Source organism: Danio aesculapii, chromosome 7, assembly GCF_903798145.1.
Source record: "Danio aesculapii chromosome 7, fDanAes4.1, whole genome shotgun sequence".
Lineage (NCBI taxonomy): Eukaryota > Metazoa > Chordata > Actinopteri > Cypriniformes > Danionidae > Danio > Danio aesculapii.
In genome coordinates, this window is record NC_079441.1 from 6,263,307 (window position 1) to 6,285,806 (window position 22,500).

The window sequence follows — 22,500 nt, forward strand, 5'->3', positions numbered from 1 at the left end:
CACCTGATAAATAAGGGACTAAGCCGCAGGAAAATGAATGAATGATTCTGAAATAAGTCAGAATTAGTATTTTACAATCATACCGCCACCAATTTCAGAACCTTGACGTCACAACCATCTGGTCAATCCTGGCCTAACATTGGTCAGCTGTCATGCTGGGTTTTCTTGCATACAGTAATATCAAATATGAAAACATTGACTGTAAAAGTTGTACAATGATGAAAATAATGATGAAATATAGCGAATGTAGTCCAGCTGGGTCATCTTCTGTGCTTACAGTTGTCACTTGATTTATCCTGAAACTTTCATCATCTAAACACGTAATCTAATACATACGTTAAAAGTAACGCAACAGTTACTTATCGTTTTTAACACCTGTATCAGTTCATAGTTAAATCATTTTAAGCACAGGAATACACAGTTATTTCAGATGTGTGACTTGCATTTAGAAACGGAATTAATTTGATGTTAAATTGTGTGGGTTGGGCTAGATGCTTTTAGTGGCCGGATGGAGGAGGGATGCGGGCCGTAAACCCACATGAACACGGGGAGAACATGCAAACTCCACACAGAAATGCCAACTGACCCAGCCAGGACAATCCTGGAGAGATAAAAATCCTTGCTCCAGTTGTTGCATTTTCCCACACAAGTTTGCATTTCCACCTCACATTAGAAATGCATTACTCTCATAAACAAAATCCCCTCTTTAAAAAGAGTTGAGAAGGAATTTTTACTTTTAAACTTTTCTTGGTCAAGCTTTACAAAAAGATATCATTAGTTATTGTTAATGCATTAACTATAAAGAACAATACGGCATTTATTAATCATAGTTCAACATTTGCTAATGCAACAATCCAAATTTGTTTTTGTTAACATCAGTTAATCAACTAAGAATGAACAAATGTATATCCCTAACAAAAAGGTGAATAAATACTGTGATAAATGTTTTATTCATAGTTTGTTCGTGTTAATAATTGCACTAATACAACCTCATTGTAAAGTATGACGGGTTTTTATAAAATGAGTTCTGTGCTTAATAAGATGTCATGTTCATGGAAAACAAACTCTTTTTTTGTTGACAGTTTATTTTCTATGCAGTACAGCACTACTCTTCTTACATAAAAGACAAGTATAGCTAAATGACAATATAAACTGTGATAACTATTTAACTAAACATACAGTAATATAAGGCACTGGTAACATGCAGCAATATGATGCTTCTCTGGAGTACATGCAGTGCTGGAGTTTACATGCAAATTCTCTTTGGTCATAGACTACAGATGTCAGTTTCCCGTCTTCATTCTTGGACGGTGAGCTCCGTCTCTCCGTACACCTGTCTGAGAGCAGCACAGTCTAGTTTGGCAAACACTTTAGTAGATCCGGCCCGTCGAGGGCTGAACGCCTCCGTCCACGTTATAGAGGTGCCTGGAGCAATCACACTGAAAAACACATCACACAGACACACTGAGATAAAACTCTTTCATTGGATTTACTGCATTGATTTAAGGTAAGTGGTTGCAAACACTTTATACGGGCTGAATTTAAACATACAAATAAAGTTGAGCATTACTAAACTTAAGTCCATATGAACTGTTTGCAAGCAGTTACCTTAAAAAAAAATGTAAATCCAACTAGTAATTTTTTTTTTCAGTGTATGTGCCAATATTCAGCACAAGATGCTAGGAATAATAAATGACAAGCTATTGAATTACTAAAAAATAGTGATGCAGCTTAGGGGTGCTTTTTTTTTTTATAATTTAATGTAATGAACTCTATTATTCTGCTTATACTACAGTTCCCACTGCTAAAAATGCCCCCCCTCCTGTAATATTCTATGAGGCAGTAGAATATGGAGGCAGATGGATGTAATTTGAGGCTGTTTATTTGACAGATGCGGCACACAAAATACATGAGGTGGATCCGGCTAGGACAGCAACACACTGCTCTGTCGAACTCTCAGTGGAAGGCTTCTTATTAGCTAAGGACCCCCTCTAGCAGTCACACTACCTCATGACATGTTATTGCTAGTTCACTACACCCCCCCCCTCCCCTCTCCCACCCCAAACAAAGCATTCTGTTGTGTTTTATAATGTTTTCAATGTGATTTTTGACAGTCGTAGCGGTAAAATAACTCAAATCATTCAGCATAGTGAAATGGAGCTGCAATGCACTCAAAACCTGCCGGAACTACTTTAATAGTGCATTTATATGAAAATAACTACACAGCATTTAATGTTGATTAACCAATCAGGATCTACACAGCCCTGTAGTAAAAAAAAAGAAGTGATAATACAGTTCCCCTGCTAGCGGAAGGACCTCTAGCTCTACATGAGCAGCTGAGTTTTTTTGTTTGTTTTATTGTTGGATCCTTCAACAATAGCTTTTTCTATTCTACTATTCCTGTCTATGAATGGATGAAAAGATAGTGATGGATGGATGGAGTTCGATAGATTTGAATGATAGATGTGGATAGGTTGAATGGATATACAGATGCATTGATCTGAATGATGGATTGATGGATGGATGGATGAATATAGTAACATTTAAATGCAAGAGGTGGGTAGATAGATATAGATAGGTTGAATGGATAAACAGACTGATAAATATAGATGATGGATTGATATGATTGGATGCAGCGTGATATAATACCATCTGCATATCTATCTGTCTATATCCATCCGTCCATCCATCCTATCCATCCATCATATCCATCCATCCGTTACCATCTGGTCGGCGCTTCAGAGCACCAAGCACAAAAACAGCCAGACACAGGAAAAGTTTCTTTCCTCAGGCTGTCTACCTTATGAACAGTTAAATATTCCCCTACTGTGCAATAAATATGTGCAATACTTTCTCATACACACTTGTACACAGCACCTTATATCAATATACAATGCAATACCTTCTACATTCGTATTTGTACACAGCACCTTATAACCTGTATATTTATAACAAATCTGTACACACAAATTAACATCCAGATTCTTTTGACTAACTGCATCTCTGTTTAATGTTTATCGTCTTTCTTTTTCCATATTTATTTATTTTGTGTTGTCACTTGTCACTTTTTGTACACTGGAAGCTTCTGTAGCCAAAACAAATTCCTTGTGTGTGTGTGTGTGTGTGAAGCACATTTGGCAATAAAACAGATTCTGATTCTCATCCATCCATCTATAATAAGAATTCAATATGTACACACTGCTAAACTCTCCTAGACTTGTCAGAGCATCCACATATAGCTGCTTTTAGGATAGAGGGTAAAGTTTGTCAAGATGTGGCACAAGTTTTAGAAATTAATTAAAGTTGTAAGAGGCTAAATTATTATATGCGTTTGTTTATATGACAAAACATGTATTTTTGACTCAAGAAGGTCCATACTGACTCCAAAGGCAGATACTGATAAGATCAGGGCCTGATATGTGGACTTTGGGGGTTTTACGATGTGGTCACATGTTGATTGGTCAGTTTGAATGTCTCAGTATTTGGGCTTTAGTCACATGGTCAAGAAAGATACAAAATAGGTGGTAAAATGCTGCTCTGCCTCTTTTCTTTTCCTGGCCTGTCTTTTCCTGGTCTGCTTTCCTCCTCTGCTCCTCTCATCCTCTGAATCTTCTCTGACTCTACTGTAATCAGGCTAACTTCTGGGCCTGCTCTCTTTGTCTCTCTCTCCCTCCCCCTGTCTCTCCTTCTACCTCTGGTAACTTTAATTTAACATTTAAGCTGGGTACAATTTATATCATATGTTTTATTATTTCATATTTGATAATTTTATACAGTTATTTGTAATTAATTCAGTTGTAACCATAGAGAATTATTGTCATTAAATCATTTCATTATCAAGTATTTGTGAATTACTTTTAACATCAACACTTAATTGCTCCATATTGCAATACAATACAATCACATAATATCAACGCTCTCCCACATTTATAGCTATTAATACTGCCCTTATTTCTGTTTTTGGTATAAGATTGCAGAAGGATGGTTTGACTAGAATGTACAGTTTTTTACCATCAATACCGATAACTTTTTAGTCATTCGGCAGAACTACAGTTCGAACCGCTGTGGTTAAAACCCAATCCTACAAAGTGAAAACTTATTTTGATGTCCTATTTTATACGAATGTCAATATTATTGAAGAATTTGAAAGCTTGAGGATTTACAAAGATATGTTGTGCTCTGTTAAAGCTGAAGAACTAATATTTACAAAATGGCTGGAGTTTGTTACTTGTCTTTTTGAAATGGTATGAAATAAAGACTAATTTAAATCAAATCTCTCTCTCTCTCTGTTCTATATTAAACAATTATTTATGTACATACTGCTAAACTATATATTGCTGCTTTTCTGGTGATCTGAAGTGCTTCTATCCTTTTCATTAGTAAATCGCCTATGATAAAAAAAATGTAAGTGTTTGCTAAATGAATACATGTAACCTGCATGAAACTGTTAATGTGGGCACTTCAAAACCCCATGAATAATTGAATATTATTTAACCTTTTAGAGTGCTAAGAATATTCAGACTGTTGTATTTGTGTTGGTTGTTTCACACAGCACCAAATGGTTCAAAACGATTTAATAGGAAGTTAATAGGTTAACAGGCTGTTGTTGTTGTTGTTTTTTTTGTCAAACATTAATTATTAACTTACCTGTAAAAATTACCCTAATATCAATATTGTGATTAGTAGTCAGATTATCCAAAGCAATTGAAATCTGTTGTGTAAATCTGATTATTACATGTATTACCTGACGTTGAAGAAAATTGATCAGTTTTTCACCTGTACTGCTTGTATTTGAAGGGCAGGACTCCGGGACCCTCCACACGCAGATCCACGTTCTCCAGACTGAACTTGAAAGGGTTTGTGAACTCAACAGACACGTACATTTCCTCACTCACTCTCGGAGAGCCTGTGACCTACAGTGAAAAGACAGAGAGAGAAAGAGAGAGATTTGAAAATGTGTCTAATCCACCAGCAGAGGGCAGCAGACTCATTTACATTCCACTCACAAAAACGTGTCTCAATACATCTTTAAAAACCAAACAAAAAAATGCTTGAAACGTACTTAAAGTGTATGTCTCATTTGCTGTCTCAATATCTAAAGTATAATAAATCAATAAGCATTTTCTTGACAAGCCAAAAATATAGTTTTGTATTCTGAAATGAAAGGTGGCACTGTGGCTTAGTGGTCCCCTCACAGCAAGAAGATCGCTGGTTCAAGTCCCGGCTGGGTCAGTTGCCGTTTCTGTGTGGAGTTTGCATGTTCTCCCTATGTTGGCGTGGGTTTCCTCCAGGTGTTATTGAAGAAACTAAATTAGCTGTATAGTGTATAAGTGTGTGAATGCGAGTGTGTATGGGTGTTTCCCAGTACTGGGTTGCAGCTGAAAGGACATCCACTATGTAAAACATATGCAAGAATAGTTGACGGATCATTCCGCTGTGGCGACACCTGATAAATAAGGGACTAAGCCGCAGGAAAATGAATTAATGATTCTGAAATAAGTCAGAATTAGTATTTTACAATCATACTGCCACCAATTTCAGAACCTTGACGTCACAACCTTCTGGCCAACCCAGGCCTAACATTGGTCAGCTGTCATGCTGGGTTTTCTTGCATACAGTAATATCAAATATGAAAACATTGTCTGTAAAAGTTGTATAATGATGAAAATAATGATGAAATATAGCGAATGTAGTCCAGCTGGGTCATCTTCTGTGCTTACAGTTGTCACTTGATTTATCCTGAAACTTTCATCATCTAAACACGTAATCTAGTACATACGTTAAAAGTAACGCAACAGTAACTTATCGTTTTTAACACCTGTATCAGTTCATAGTTAAATCATTTTAAGTACACAAAGTTATTTCAGATGTGTGACTTGCATTTTGAAACGGAATTAATTTGATGTTAAATTGTGTTATTTTAAAGGTGTATCTTTCACTTACAGTCGTATCATATCCAAGCATTTGAATTTAGGTGTTAAGAGTTTTGTAAAAATTGTCAATAGTTGTGAATTTTGAGTCCTGGGTTTTGAAATTGGTAGCAAAACGATTGTTAAAACCTGTAAGTCAAACAAGCTGAATAAACTGCCAATGGGTTAAGAAAAATAACCTTGCTTTTGGGCCGAAATAAAAAACACAAGCCTATTTTTAAGGCTGGATGGATACTATAACAAGCCATGTGTCTTTAAATATATTTGATTTATTTGTTTAAACATACTCCCAATAGAGATTTTAACCTAAAATATTCACATTTAACCTAAAATATTCACATTTAACCTAAAATGTTCACCTTTAACCTAAAATATTCACCTTTTTTTATATTCAATTAAACCTGCAATATTGAAAAAATTAGCACCTCTTTAGATTTTAATCAGTTACTACTTAATTAAATTGACATATATTATTAATCATTGTTCTCTGGTGTCAGTTAATTAAAATTAAGTATGTTTTTATTAGGTTTTGTTTATTTATATTGAGTATTAACTGCAGATCCCTCAAACTCAATGTGGTTTTAATGTTTATGAGAATTAACAGTATAGAGTCTGACCTTGACGGTGAGTTTGGGATGGTGCATTGCGATGACTTTCATGGCTGTGATGATCTGTCCAGTCTCTTTAATCTTCCCCGTAGCGATGAAGTGGATGTTTCTCTGCTCCACCAGCTTGTTCATGTAGTCCTCGCTGCGGACCAGCACTTTCTCCTCTTTACCTGTCATCACCAGCAGGAGGCAGCAGTTAATGCAGGAACAGCATCATATTTCACACACATCTCTCTCATAGGGCTGGGCTGTTGATTATTCCATTTCAATCAGTGCTCATTTTGATGAACTGAAATGCCTTTTAAAAGCCAAAGAATTAATCTTGTACAGTACTTGAAAAATAAAAAAAGGCAAAGGGATGTATCATGCCCAAAAAAATGTAACTTTAGTATCTACAGTATTGTAGGGTGACCGTGTGTCCTGTTTTTATGCTTCAGAAGACTACATACAGCCCCTTTAAAGGGTATACATTTGATTGTCCTCAACAAATATGTTCTAACACCCAGCCCTGCTCTCGCTCTCCTACATGTACTCACTCTGCATTGCCTCTAGTTTAACTTTGGGAGTCTTAAACACGACCTCTCCACTCGGGACTCCAGTATAATACACCACTGTCCCGGTGATGTAGACGTCTGCCGTGCGGCGCTGGTCACTGCGGTTGGTGAACTGCAGCGTCACGTCAAAGTTTTCCCCAACATTAACATCCAGACTGTGGATCTCCACGTCCACATCGCTCAGAGCAGGAGAGGATTTCTCCCGCTGACAGCCGAACTCCTCTGCTTTCTCCAGCACACGCCTCTCCTCCGGGCTCCCTGAGGAAATTAGAGTGTCTCAGGGGGTGTAATACAGAAAGAAGCAAACTTTAAATTCCTAGCTTATCTGTTTGGCAACTATGGCACATTCAGTTAGGAACACATCTAGGAAAAAACAGCATTTCCTATGTGTGTTTACTTATCTTACCTTATTACAAAGCAATCTGGAATGCTGGATTCTGATTGGTCAGTCGCAGCACTCCAAGGTATGTTATTCCCAGTTTAAAACCACAATAATCACAACACAGTTTCATCTGCACACTAAACATCTTGTATACAGTGGCCCCTCGCTATAATGCGGTTCACTTTTCCCAGCAGATTGTTTGTGTAATTTGACATGCTTTTTTTTCTACAGCACATTGTGTTCTGCATCTTGATTGACTGTAGTCCATTGTCAATCAATCTCCTCTATGCAGTGTCTACTGTACAGTATAGAATGCATTCAGCTTGCCAAATGTACATGAATCTTCAATTCCTAGCAGTGTGACTCTGAAGTGCTGGACTCACAATGTTGACGAAACGTTCTGCACCGTCAAAGGCACCTGCGGTAGCACCCAAAAGGCAGAGGAAGATGCTAACCATCGCACAAAAAGTTGAACTTCTGTACATGCTAAAGTAAGGTAGAAGTTATGTGGCTGTAGGGCGCCATTACAGAGTAAATAAATGAAGATAAAATATGGTTTTGATCTTTGTTTTTTCTATGAATGTTTAAACTTTGAGAGTGTTTAATGAGAGAGAAAAGGATGAAAATGTTAGTACCTGTCTGAGAAAAGTGTATAAAGTGTGTAGTGGTGAGTTTTACAGCCTTAAAACATCTATAATAATTGTAAAAAAAAAAAGGAAAAGCTGACTACTTGGTGGATTTTTCTACTGCGAGTTATTTTTAGAACGTAACTCTCGCGAATAACAAGGGACTACTGTACATGCACATCTGATTTATATATTTATTTATAGTTGAAGTCAGAATTATTAGCGCCCTTGGTTTTTTTGTGCCTAATTTCTGTTTAACGGTGAAAATATTTCTCAACACATTTCTAAACATAATAGTTTTAATAACTCATCTCTAATAACTGATTTATTTTATCTTTGGCATGAAGACAGTAAATAATATTTGACTAGATATTTTTCAAGACACTTCTATACAGCTTAAAGTGACATTTAAAGGCTTAATTAGGTTAATTAGGTTAGCTAGGCAGGTTAGGGTAATTAGGCAAGTTATTGTATAATGATGGTTTGTTCTGTAGACTATCGAAAAAATATATTGCTTAAAGGGGCTAATAATTTTGACCTAAAATGTTTTTTAAAAAATAAAAAACTGCTTTTATTCTAACCAAAATAAAACAAATCAGACTTTTTCCAGAAGAAAAAATATTATCAGACATACTGTGAAAATTTCCTTGCTCTGTTAAACATCATTTGGGAAATATTTAAAAAATTAAAAAATAAAAATAAAAATCAAAGGGGGGCTAATAATTCTGACTATAACTGTCTATGGTTATCGTTCACGCCGCTGTTCGAAACTGTGATTGAATAATACATAGGTTAGTGTATTGGATAAAGTACATCCAGGAGGTTGTTTTCACAGAATAAAGCCCTTTAGTCATACGCAACAGTGCTCAGCTTTGTGATGATAGACCTGCAAGCCTATATTCTGCGATAACGCCTGGATGCACTTCCTCCCTAATTTTTACAGCTAAGAAGGTGGTATTACAGAAACATCATAGCTTGATGAAAAATCATTAAAAACTGTCTTAATTTAAGGGCGACCCGACAGCTAACAACCCAAAAAGCGAACACAAAGAAATGCTTTTGAAGACTGATAATAAATATTGCTAAAGAGACTCTTGGAGGACCCTGAAGATACTTTTCCATGACAAAACACTTGTAATCGTGGATCGCTGGAGAACACTCCCTGTCATTCACCTGAACTACATGTCCCATTATGCCCTGCAATCACACACCAGTTTCAGTTAAAATTCTGATTACAAACAGGTGTTGACTATCAAGACACACACACACAGACACACAATATATATATAGAATAAATTGATATGGAATAAATTGAATGTATAAAGGATATTTGAATCCTTGCAATTGTTGTAAACTTAAAGTCCTTACAGCTACACAACAAATTATCACTATTCTATTCTATTGAGAATGAAACTGTTTAAGAGATGTTTTTTATATCTAAGAGCAGCTTCTCTCACCTTCAGGGAACTTGTACTGGTTTGTAATGTCTCGACGTCCACTGTGCAGCACAGCTTTGGTCAGGACCATTCGGCCCACATGAGTCTGATTCACCTTTACGACTTCCAGAATACCGTCTTTACGTCTACGATAAAAGACCACGTCACTGTTCACCTACGGAAATATACAAGACAAATGGAGTAAGAGGTACAGTATGTACACATGTATCCTCCTCGTAAGTTAGAAATGATAAAAACCATGAAAGGTTGTAACTAGGGGTGTGACGAGATCTCGTGTTACGAGCGTCACTAATATTTAATGACATTTTAATGACAAATTTAGCTTGAACCCCTTTAGTTGAGGTAAAAAAATATTGTTGTATTATAACGTTGTAATATTATAACGTTGTTATAGAATTAATGACATTTGGTCGTGCCCATCTGAGTCTGGTTTCTCTCAAGGTTTTTTTTCTTCACTTTCATCAATTAGTGAAGTTTTTTTCCCTCTCCGCTGTCGCCACTGGCTTGCATGGTTCGGGATCTGTAGAGCTACGCATCGTTGGATTTGCTCTTCAGTGTTTGGACTCTCAGTAGTGATTTTAAACCACATTTAACTGAGCTAAACTAAAACACTAAAAACTGAACTACACTGTTCCAATTTACTATGACCTTTTATGTGAAGCTGCTTTGACACAATCTACATTGTATAAGCGCTATACAAATAAAGGTGAATTGAATTGAATTGAACATTTATAATGGCTGCAAGGCAATCATGTTTATGACAGATTTATGACAAGTTTTCTTGTATTGGTAATGTAAAGTTGCCATGTGTTATGAGATTTTGTGAGATTAAATCGCGACAAGATTTCTCATTGAGTTGAAAAATTGTCTTGTGAGTTGTGATGTTAATATAATACAGTGTGAGGGGGAAATCAGCAATAAAGATTTGAACTGCAAATCAAGTGCTTTGCACACACTTGGCTACCCAGAATGGCCTCGGTGTTGTATGCATCACATAACCACTTTTTTTTTTGTTCACAGAAATGCTACAACGGCTGCCACACAAATGAATCTTGTATGTTTCCACATGATGTAATAGCACTTGAGATATGCTGAAAGTCATAATCGTCATAAACACAAATCGAATTAAGAGTGGCGTATTCCTATTTTAGATGACATACATTTCTTCAGTAGAATAGAAGACTATTTTCCCTTCATATATTTCATCATTGAGGATTTGTATCAATAGGAACTCAATCTTGTTTTATTCATGGACTTGCTCGACTACAAAGCAGTGCTACAGAAGAATAAATGCAAGTCATTATTATCATGGACTGCATCCATGTTTTTTTTTCTTCTTTCCAGACATTTAACCATGGTTTATCACCTGATGTACAGACCTGTGATTTAAACTCACGTCTAGCCAAATCTGCATTATTATATTGTTTTTAAATGTTTTGCAATGGTTCTCTAAGGTTTAATGGCCAAAATGGAATAGCTTTCATGTACAGTAGTAACTGTAATGTTATGTATTATATAGTAATATAATATAAGCATATACGGCAGTTACAGTAGCATTACCTCTGCAAACACAAAGGGGGCATCAAAAGGGTAGCAGATCTGGCCGTGTTTTATGGCAGCAACAGATGCAGGTCCACACCTGAACATACCTGACAGAAGACCAGCCACAGTAACATCACACAACTAGAAACAAGAGCGTGTGTGTGTGTGTATATGTTTTTGTGACATAACAGGACACAACTCTGTATAACGACATAGATATGTATGACACAAGTGAATTATGAGGACCTTCCTTATTTCTCGACAAGCTTAAAAATCATTCAGAATTGATGGTTTTGGTTTTTTTTTCTTCCAGATAGTAAAACAGCACACTGTTTCCTTTGAGGGTTGGATTTAGGGATAGGGATGGGGTTGGGCAATAGAAAATACAGCTTGCAGTTTACATTATAAAATAATGTAAACCCATGTAATGTCCCCACAATTCACAAAACAAACCTGTGTGTGTTTGTCTGAGTATGTTTGACAGTATGAGTGTGTAAATATATGTACGAGCGTGTGTGTGTTATACCATCGCTGGTCTCCTGTGGTGTCGCATCCACAACCTGCCAACCTCCAAACCCTGAAGGCAGATCAGGCCTGGCCATGTAGCACTCGTTCCAGCAATGATAATTCCTGCAGACGAACAGAAAGCAAATATAACACCAACTGCAGCTGAAGGGAAATTAATGGAGGCTTGTGAATAAATAAGGAATTCAATTGCAGTATTACACTTAGAAAAAAAAGCTAATTTCTTTTATTTTGGGGCACAAACACTACTGAAAGCAAGTGTAAAAAATGCATTTTGAAAGTCTGCAGCATTAGCTAACTTAGCTTTTTTGTAATTACATGTATGTTCTTTTTGATTTTATGGTTTTTAACAACACTTATCAACAATTGTGTTTTTAACTGAGCTTTATACTAAGTAACTAACTTTATACTAACTTTAACTACTAAAGTAACTATACTATATTTCTTTAGCTTAAGTGGGTTTTAATATTACAATGCGACATAATGCAAATGATGTGTAAGTGAACTCAAACCAGATGGAGTCTTTGGTGCGGTTCCGGTCTAGTTTCCCATTTTCATCCAGGATTATGTCCATCTTTAAGTTGCCGTCATTGTCGTGGGCAGAGAAAAAGTTGGTCACAACTCTGCTGGGGATCCCGAGACAACGCAGGACTGTGGAGGAGAAGACACAAAATCATACAATCATTTGACCTACTCATAGAAACATATAACATTGCCCAAACCTTAGTTTTTGATTTCTATTTGTTCTTTTTTTAAAGAACCAAACAATAACATTGCAATAAAAATAACACATTTTTTGATATATTTGCAAAATAATAACCTAAAAATAACCATAAGAGAACGTTCTGGATTTATTATTTTTTATTGTTTAAAATTAAATACTCTGCATTAATCTGAGAACACCATTCTATAATTTTATAATTCTACCCTAATTCTAACCTAAATGTTGTAATAAAAACTTTCATGGACAACCAAAATCAAACCTTAAAAAGAAAGTTCTAGGGGATCAAAACCTAACAATGACAGAACAGTCGGGGAACAATCTGTGGAGTATAACATTAGAATAACATTCTACAAACCAAAAATTAACATTCTAATTTTGTAAAAAAAAAAAAAAAAACTTTCCTGGTGAATCAAAACCAAATCTTCAAAAGAACTTTCTCTGAATCAAAAACCAACGTTAACAGAATATTTCCAAAATGTTTTGTCAGTGTTAGGTTGAAGCCCAGAATGTAATTTTGTAAGGCTTGATTTTGTTTGGCCATGAAAGTTTTCATTAGAAGATTTCAATGTTAGTTTTTTAGTTTGTAGAACGTTATTCTAATGTTCCCAGAATGTTCTATCAATGCTAGTTTTTTTATTAATGTTCAAATTTCTCTCACGAGTTCCATTCGCGCCTGCTGTTTTTGAATAAATCCAACAGAGACCATTGTTGACTGACCGATACTCCCACCCACCCCCTTCCCTAAACCCAACCGACAGAGTTTTCACTGTTTTCAAACCAACGTTAACAGAACATTCTAGGAACATTATGTGAAGAATAACGTTGGAATAACTTTCTACAAACCAAAAACCAACATTCTATTCTCATACACAAAAACTTTCCTGGCTAATATAAATGAAACCTTATGAAGAACATTCTGGGGATCAAAAACTAGCATTGATAGAACATTCTGGGAACATTAGAATAACATTCTACAAACTAAAAGCTAACATTAAAATCTTGTAATGAAAACTTTCATGGCCAAACAAAATCAAAACTTAAAAAATGACATTCTGGCTATCAAAACCTAACACTGACAAAATGTTCTGGAAATATTCTGTGAGGAATAACATAGGAACAACGTTCTACAAACCAAAAACTAACGTTGAAACCTTGTAATGAAAACTATCATGGCCAACCAAAATCAAACTTTAAAAATTACATTCTGTCATTTTAAGTTTTTGGTCCCCAGAAGGTTCATTCTCATTCCACCAACCAAAAACCAAAATCTAACATTACAATCTCATATAGAGAATCTATAGAAAAAACGTTCCTTGCCAACCAAATTAAACCTTAAAAACAGCATTATGTGAATCCAAAACTAATGCTGACAGAACATCCTGGGAACATTCTGTGAAGAACAACACTCTACAAACCAAAAAACGAACATCCAAATTTTGTAAAGAAAACCTTCCCGACTAATTAAAATCAAACCTTAAAAACATCATTCTGAGAATCAAAAACTATCATTGACAGAATATTCCGGAAATGTTTTGTGAAGAAACAGTTACAAGAACATACTGGGAACATTAGAATAACGTTCTGCAAACCAAAAACATTAAAATCTCGTAATGAACATTCACGGCTAACCAAAATCAAACCTTAAAAATAATACTCTGGGAATCAAAAACTAACATTGACAGAGCATTACAATAAAGTTCTACAAACAAAAAACTGACATCAAAATCTCTTAAAAATTTTTTAAACGTTTCCTCAAAATCAAACCTTAAAAAAACGTTAATTGAACATTCTGGGAACCAAACATAATTATCAGGTGATTATCAAATGACTGATCCTAGTTCTCACAGGTGTTGAAGACGGCGGCATAGACCCAGCACTGAGCATAGCAGACTGGAGTTCCACTACTGTTGGCATAGTCTAGCAGGATCTCAACACTGCCAGTCCAGGATGTCGGTGGCACTCCGTACATGTAATCCCCACTCCAGTTTCCCACCAACACTCCGTCATCATCACGAGAGTTCAGCTGTGCAGATGACGGTAAACACACAACAACAACAACATGCTTTAGTTTTGTTACTTTATAGTCGTCCTTGTTATAGTTGACGAATATATAATAGTTGACGTTATATTGCGCTATTTGTAGAGCATTTCTGTATTTGCATGTTATATTGCGCTATTTGTAGAGCATTTCCATATTTGCATGTTATATTGCGCTATTTGTAGAGCATTTCCATATTTGCATGTTATATTGCGCTATTTGTGGTGCGTTTCCGTATTTGCATGTTATATTGCGCTATTTGTAGAGCATTTCCGTATTTGCATGTTATATTGCGCTTTTTGTAGTGCGTTTCCGTATTTGCATGTTATATTGCGCTATTTGTAGAGCATTTCCGTATTTGCATGTTATATTGCGCTATTTGTAGAGCATTTCCATATATGTATGTTATATTGCGCTATTTGTAGTGCATTTCTGTATTTGCATGTTATATTGCGCTGTTTGTAGTGCGTTTCCGTATTTGCATGTTATATTGCGCTGTTTGTAGTGCGTTTCTGTATATGCATGTTATATTGCGCTATTTGTAGTGCGTTTCCGTATATGCATGTTATATTGCGATATTTGTAGTGCGTTTCCGTATTTGCATGTTATATTGCGCTATTTGTAGTGCGTTTCCGTATTTGCATGTTATATTGCGCCATTTGTAGTGCGTTTCTGTATATGCATGTTATATTGCGCTATTTGTAGTGCGTTTCCGTATATGCATGTTATATTGCGCTATTTGTAGTGCGTTTCCGTATTTGCATGTTATATTGTGCTGTTTGTAGTGCGTTTCCGTATTTGCATGTTATATTGCGCTGTTTGTAGTGCGTTTCTGTATTTGCATGTTATATTGCGCTATTTGTAGTGCGTTTCAGTATATGCATGTTATATTGCGCTGTTTGTAGTGCGTTTCTGTATTTGCATGTTATATTGCGCTATTTGTAGTGCGTTTCCGTATATGCATGTTATATTGCGCTACTTGTAGTGCGTTTCCGTATATGCATGTTATATTGCGCTATTTGTAGTGCGTTTCCGTATATGCATGTTATATTGCGCTATTTGTAGTGCGTTTCCGTATTTGCATGTTTTATTGCGCTATTTGTAGTGCGTTTCCGTATTTGCATGTTATATTGCGCTATTTGTAGTGCGTTTCCGTATATGCATGTTATATTGCGCTATTTGTAGTGCGTTTCCGTATTTGCATGTTATATTGCGCTATTTGTAGTGCGTTTCCGTATTTGCATGTTATATTGCGCTATTTGTAGTGCGTTTCCGTATATGCATGTTATATTGCGCTATTTGTAGTGCGTTTCCGTATATGCATGTTATATTGCGCTATTTGTAGAGCATTTCCGTATTCGCATGTTTTATTGCACTATTTGTAGTGTGTTTCTGTATTTGCATGTTATATTGCGCTATTTGTAGTGTGTTTCTGTATTTGCATGTTATATTGCGCTATTTGTAGTGTGTTTCCGTATTTGCATGTTATATTGCGCTATTTGTAGAGCGTTTCAGTATATGCATGTTATATTGCGCGGTTTGTAGTGGGTGTCCGTATTTGCATGTTATATTGCGCTGTTTGTAGTGGGTTTCCGTATTTGCATGTTATATTGCGCTATATGTAGTGCGTTTACGGATTTGCATGTTATATTGTGCTGTTTGTAGTGCGTTTACGTATATTTGCATGTTATATAGCGCTATTTGTAGTGCGTTTCCGTATTTGCATGTTATATTGCGCTACTTGTAGTGCGTTTCCGTATATGCATGTTATATTGCGCTATTTGTAGTGCGTTTCCGTATATGCATGTTATATTGCGCTATTTGTAGTGCGTTTCCGTATTTGCATGTTATATTGCGCTATTTGTAGTGCGTTTCCGTATTTGCATGTTATATTGCGCTATTTGTAGTGCGTTTCCGTATATGCATGTTATATTGCGCTATTTGTAGTGCGTTTCCGTATTTGCATGTTATATTGCGCTATTTGTAGTGCGTTTCCGTATTTGCATGTTATATTGCGCTGTTTGTAGTGGGTTTCTGTATTTGCATGTTATATTGCGCTATTTGTAGTGCATTTCTGTATTTGCATGTTATATTGCGCTATTTGTAGTGCATTTCTGTATTTGCATGTTATATTGCGCTATTTGTAGTGAGTTTCCGTATTTGCATGTTATATTGCGCTATTTGTAGTGCATTTCTGTATTTGCATGTTATATTGCACTATTTGTAGTGCATTTCTGTATTTGCATGTTATATTGCGCTATTTGTAGTGCATTTCTGTATTTGCATGTCTTGTGAGAATGTGTGTTGTCAAACTGATGAAGGCATTTTCTCAATTAGATTTTTCTAAAGTGCGTTTTTTTTTTTACTTGCAGTGCATTTGAGCTCTCTCAGTCACCGTAGTTTAGAGTGTTTCAGTTTCTCACCATTGCTGAAGCGACGCGGGTCACTTTAACGACATCGCCTCGGTTTGACAGCGGCATATCAGCTTTATCCATCACGAACAGACACGCATCCAGAACTCCAAACTCAAACTAGAAAAGAAACAACACAGCCCATTGCAATAGTGTTAATTTGAAATATACAGTAAAATTAGATTTTTTTAAACTGGTTTTAAAAGCTAGATGTTTGAATGTAGTTCATGCAGTCTCTCAGACAGAAACAATAGCCCCCTTCACAGTGATACTGGTAAATATCCGGAAAATTTCCGGAACTACTTTTCTGGTATACTCAAATATGTGCTGTTTCACACAAACAAGCACGCTCCTGAATATTTCCGGAAAAGACCAAAATCTCTGCTTGTGTGAAGGACATTAATGATTGGGTTAACTCAAATTCTTTGAAACTCAACATGGACAAAACTGAGATCATTTTTATATGCTTGTACTATGTCTTTTTGTTACATTCTTTGTAAAGTGTCCTTAAGCTCTGGAAAGGCACTATATAAATAAAATGTATTGTTATTATTATTATTATTACCATTCACACATCTATTCCAAATTACCAGAAAATTCTGACATCATTAGCCAAAAATGAAGCGCTAAACGGCTGCGCTTGTATTAAACAGATGAAGGGGGTCCGTCTTTTTCATGATGGTTTCACTTTTATTTAAAACTTTAGCATTCATGTAGCGGCTTTTGTCCCAAAGACAGACCAAATAATGAATATTGTGGACAACTTCTATAAAAAGATATGGAAGAACACTTTTGCATACCGAGATTCAGGGCCGTGCACAGGGGGGTGGCCCGGTGGCTGGAGCCACTGCCCCTTTGCCCTCATTGGCTGAGGTGCCCCTCTTTCTCAATCGACAAATCCCACCCCCCGCTCGCTCTTCATTTTGCGATCACCCACTAACCCAGCCCCCCCCCCCCCCATTCACTTTGCAATCACACTCCAACCTGTTCTAATAGTGAACACACTCTTTCCTACAATTTCCTACAATCCTCCGGCAAACTACCAATACGTTCTATTTCTGGAAAATTGCTGTAACAGATTTACCAGTATTTTCAAAACGGGCCTGTTCACACATGATCCCTTTCCAGAAAATTGCCGGTAAATTTCCGGAAAAGTCTGTATGTGTGAAAAAGGGGCTATAGTCTGTTATTTAATTATTTAGGGATATTAAATAACAGTTACATTGATGGCTTTTTCAGTATCTAAAACTCACCATTAAATGTAACACTATTATTAAAAACACAATGAAATATTGAAATTAAACATTTAGCTCAAATTGAAATTGATACACAACAAAAAAGTTGTCTTGTTTCTACAACAAGCAAACAAGCAAAATAATTTGCCAATGAGGTAAGTGGAAAAAAATGTAACATTTTATTTCTGAAAACAAAACAATATTTGCTGCATGTTCAGACTACTACCGAGTTGAGACAACACAATTCTTACGGTTTTTTGGGTCAACTTTATTGTTTTATGTTCAATCGACTTAAATTTGTAAAAAAAAATATTAAGTTAACTTAATAGACTTGTGTTGGGACAACATGGGAATTGTGTGGAACCCATCATTTCTTACAGTGTAGAAAATGGTTCCTGATTTTTGATATTAGAAGAAGTAGAAACCAGACAAAAACTTATTTGCAGAAAAAAAAATTGTGTTGCAGTGTTTTGTTCATTTTTAATATAATAATAATAATAATAATAATAATAATAATAATAATAATAATAATAATAATATACACTGTACAAAAAAGCTGGGTTCCACACAATTCCTTCATGTTGTCCTAATACAAATCAATTAAGTTTACTTAATCGTTTTTACAAATTAAAGTGGATTGAATATAAAACAATTAAGTTGCCCCCCCCAAAAACTCAAGAATTGCTTTGCTTCAGCAAGAAACAGCAAATGTCAGTTTTTGAGCGCTCACTGTAGGTTCCATATTGTATTTCATTCACTGTGTGGGACAAAATAACGCACGCACGCACGCACGCACGCACGCACACACACACACATATATATATATAAAATTATATGAAAACATGCAATTAGATGTGTCAATCTGAAAATGTAATTGGCAGAAATCCTTTGATTGTCTGGTTTCCTTCACACCTGTCCGTAGTTCCAGGCACGTTCAGACACATCATCATATGCTCCATGATAGATTATCCCGAGTTCATTCATAACACACTCCTCACGCTCCTCCACGTCATCCAGAAACACTGGATCAGCTGAGAAAGAAACAACACTCTTATATGCCCACTATTTTTTCAAATGTGGACGAATATAGTCCAATAAACAGCCAAAATTACATTTATTAAAGACATCTTCATGCTTGCAGTATATTTGGAGAAAAGAAAAAAACTATTTAGCCTTGACAAACATTTATATACTTTGCTTTCTGATGATTTGAAGGGTTTATTTAATCCTAATAAACATCTGCTAAAGGAATAAAAGTAAAGTTAGATTTTTAGTTTTAGTGTAAGTATCTCTGTATGTTTAATTCTGACCTGGTGACCACGGGTTGAAAAGGATGTAGATGTCAGTGTTTGGGTCTCTCCTGGTCCTGCGGATGCCGTAGGGTGTCTCCACACCGATGTAGGTCATGTATTTTCCCACAATGCACTCTGCTGAGGGAGTGATGCCCATCGTGACCACATTTTCACTGCTTTCGATGACCCGGCCGCTCCAAACGCTCTGCCGCTTCGCAGTGGGGAAGACTGGAATGTAGGTGCCTTTACTGTACTGAGGAACAGGTCCTGGTGCACAACAGCAGATCACAACACAATTTTAGATATTTATATCAAGTAAAGACTATACCATTCACTAATATACCAAACTGAACAGGCCTCTTGGATGAGGCCACAGAAGTATTGTAGCTTTGCTTCTGAACACACTTCTGTCCATTTGCTTTATTAAACAGATGCTTTACCAACAACAACAAAAAAATGCATCAAATTTAAACAGCTGTGAAAACACAAAGGTGGTAGGAAGCAAGGATAAAGGGGATAGCAAATTTGAGGGACATGGGATTGTCCTGGAGTGAGACTAGAGATGGGTCTGCTTATGGACGTCTCTGCTTTTTTGGGAAATATTCCAATAAAGTATTATATTCTTCTGATATTCATAACCCCAGTCTGAGCTTGATTCATTAAGAGAAAAGAGAGAAACCACAACAAAGATTGCTTCGTCGTCATTGAAACTAAAATGGATAACAATGCATTCTAAAGTTATAAAGCTTAAAAAGAAAAACTCACACCAGAGAGACAAAGAGGCACTTTACACAACTGACCATCAATCTGACTTCCTGTAGGTCCTGTGCTCAGTTTCCTTAAATTTGGGTGCTTGAATTTGTTCATCATTATCAGGAAAACAGGGAAGTGAGTAATGTTTTACCACTGAAGGGAAGTGTGGCAACGAGAAGAGAAAGTGATGATGGCTCTCTGAAATTTCACAAGTCATGCCGTTATTCTGAAATTTAAATGTGAAAAGTGCTCACTGCATTACATTTACTGCTGCGCTGGACAATTTCCCTCTTTAAATAATTCTTAGGTATTGCAAAAGGGGGAAGCTGATAATTTAAGCAGAAGGAAACTTCAAAAAATGTGTATGCTTTAAAACAATGAAAGCATAAAGTGACTTTTGACTCACTGAGACAATGAGGTACCCTTTATTAAACATTCCTAAAAAGAATCATTGCCTTTGAAGAACATCCTAAAACTCTAAAGCAGAATCTGGAACTCTGTGGAACTTCAAAGTTCTTTAATGGAACAACAGAAGTTATTAAAGAGAGAATCTTTTAAGAATGCACACAGGAAGTGTGTCATTTATGGAATCTGTTTTGCATTGCAGATATTTTGCATGGATAAGACAAACTCAAAGCACGTGCTGAAGATTAATCATGAAAAACTGCACTCACTAAGCTCAAAAAACTAAATACAATCAAAATCACTCACTATATCTGCATTAACTTGTCCTACACGTTTAATACAACACAATCTCACGGCAATTCGTAACTTTTTGATTTAGTGGCTAATTCGTACGAATTTGTGCGATCTAATTCGTACAATTTAGTACGATTTGCTCATCCCCCAATGACGGTTGGGTTCAGGGGTAGGGTTAGGTGCCACGCCTCCTTTTTAAAATCGTACAATTTCGTTCGACTGAACTCGTACGAATTCTGACAAACTGACAAAACGTAAAATACTTACATTTTCTCGTGAGATCAGGCTGTTTTATACTATAACTTTAATCATATAACAAATCATTTATAATATAGTAAATATAGTCATTTATAACATAATAAATGCATAAATTAACTGTTTATTATTAGAGATGCATTATTGTTACAATATTAGCTGATAAACCAATTATTTTTAAGATATGAATAATTGATTAATTTATAATAAAACTCTATAATTTATTACACAAAAACTGTATTTTTAAAGGCTGCAGGTGTATATGGAAAAAAAATTAAAAGCATAAACAAACAAACAAACAAAAAATACACCAGAAAACAATTCTGAAATTAAAGCTAGTAAAAGTTAATTAAAGGCTCACTGGAATTACGTGCCTCAGCCTACACCTTTGAGAAATGCAAAATACATTGCTCCAGGTGCATTTCATTGCATGTTTTAAACGACAAGTTCACTAGAGGGCGCTGTCTACATTTTTGCATATCTGAAATACGTTACTTAGGGCAGGGGTTTTCAAACTGTGAAAACGTGTGCCACGAGGGGGGTGCCAGCACCTATTAAGGGGGCGTGAGAATTTGATGTGTGCACTTGAGTAAATTATGATGACGATGTTTATGCATTCACTATACAATATGATTAACGTTAGCTCCACCGCTAACTATCAGGCACCTGTAGAGTTAATGTGTTCGAGTATAATATATACAAATAAAATGGACCGGGTCAAAAAAAACACCCTTCTATATCAAATCAGCAAGATGCCCTTCAGGATCTTTCACTTACTTTGAAGACACTACTGAGTATGTTTACATGGACATCAGTAATAATTATTTGCCCTAATCTGAATAAGACAATAATTAAGGTGTTACATGAAGTGCTTTTTGAATGTTGTGTCACCAAGCTATTCACGATTCCTGCAGAATCTCATGTAATTTTGGGTGTTTCATCTTTAATTTTTTTACTTTAACTGCAGTTCGGCAGTTTCACATTCACTCATGAACATTTCAGTCTTGCCCCGTGACAAATTGGGGTATCTGAGCATTTTTCAGATTAGCAAAAATGTAGACAGCGCCCTCTAGTAGATTTGTCATCTGAAACGTACAACAAAACACACCCTAAGTAACATATTTCAGATTGGCAAAAATGTAGAAGCGCCCTCTAGTGGATTTGTCATCTGAAACGTACAACAAAAGTAAGGAAACGTGAAAGAGTGCCGTTTTAATTGAATTTAATAACGCATGCCGAATGGAAAGAAAATAACCTTCCGCATTTCATGATGTCTGTGTGTGTGTGTGTGTGTGTGCGCGTGGTTCTTTACTGACACTCATGTATGTGGATCTTGTCATATATGTTATGAATCAAATTATGTCTTGATCTTGTTTATTCAATAATGCCACTAATAAATACATAATCCACATGTCTTAATTCCATTTCTGTTTAGTTCAATTATGACTTTAGTCGGATTAAATAAAAAA

General features: G+C 35.9%; 1 protein-coding gene across 1 annotated transcript in view; it reads right to left on the reverse strand.

Annotated features, from left to right (window-relative positions):
- Positions 1-1,051: 1,051 nt before the first annotated feature.
- f13a1b (coagulation factor XIII, A1 polypeptide b) overlaps positions 1,052-22,500 on the reverse strand; it is a 36,584-nt gene continuing 15,135 nt past the window's right edge. The window contains exons 4-15 of the mRNA XM_056460994.1: positions 19,343-19,591; positions 18,945-19,063; positions 16,810-16,917; positions 14,194-14,371; positions 12,137-12,275; positions 11,626-11,729; positions 11,118-11,206; positions 9,558-9,711; positions 7,075-7,350; positions 6,548-6,708; positions 4,777-4,913; positions 1,052-1,439 (exon numbers count right to left, since the gene is read on the reverse strand). Of these exons, the coding sequence (XP_056316969.1) occupies positions 1,298-1,439; positions 4,777-4,913; positions 6,548-6,708; positions 7,075-7,350; positions 9,558-9,711; positions 11,118-11,206; positions 11,626-11,729; positions 12,137-12,275; positions 14,194-14,371; positions 16,810-16,917; positions 18,945-19,063; positions 19,343-19,591 (1,856 nt within the window). The 3' untranslated portion in view covers positions 1,052-1,297. The remainder of the gene's footprint in view (positions 1,440-4,776; positions 4,914-6,547; positions 6,709-7,074; positions 7,351-9,557; positions 9,712-11,117; positions 11,207-11,625; positions 11,730-12,136; positions 12,276-14,193; positions 14,372-16,809; positions 16,918-18,944; positions 19,064-19,342; positions 19,592-22,500) is intronic.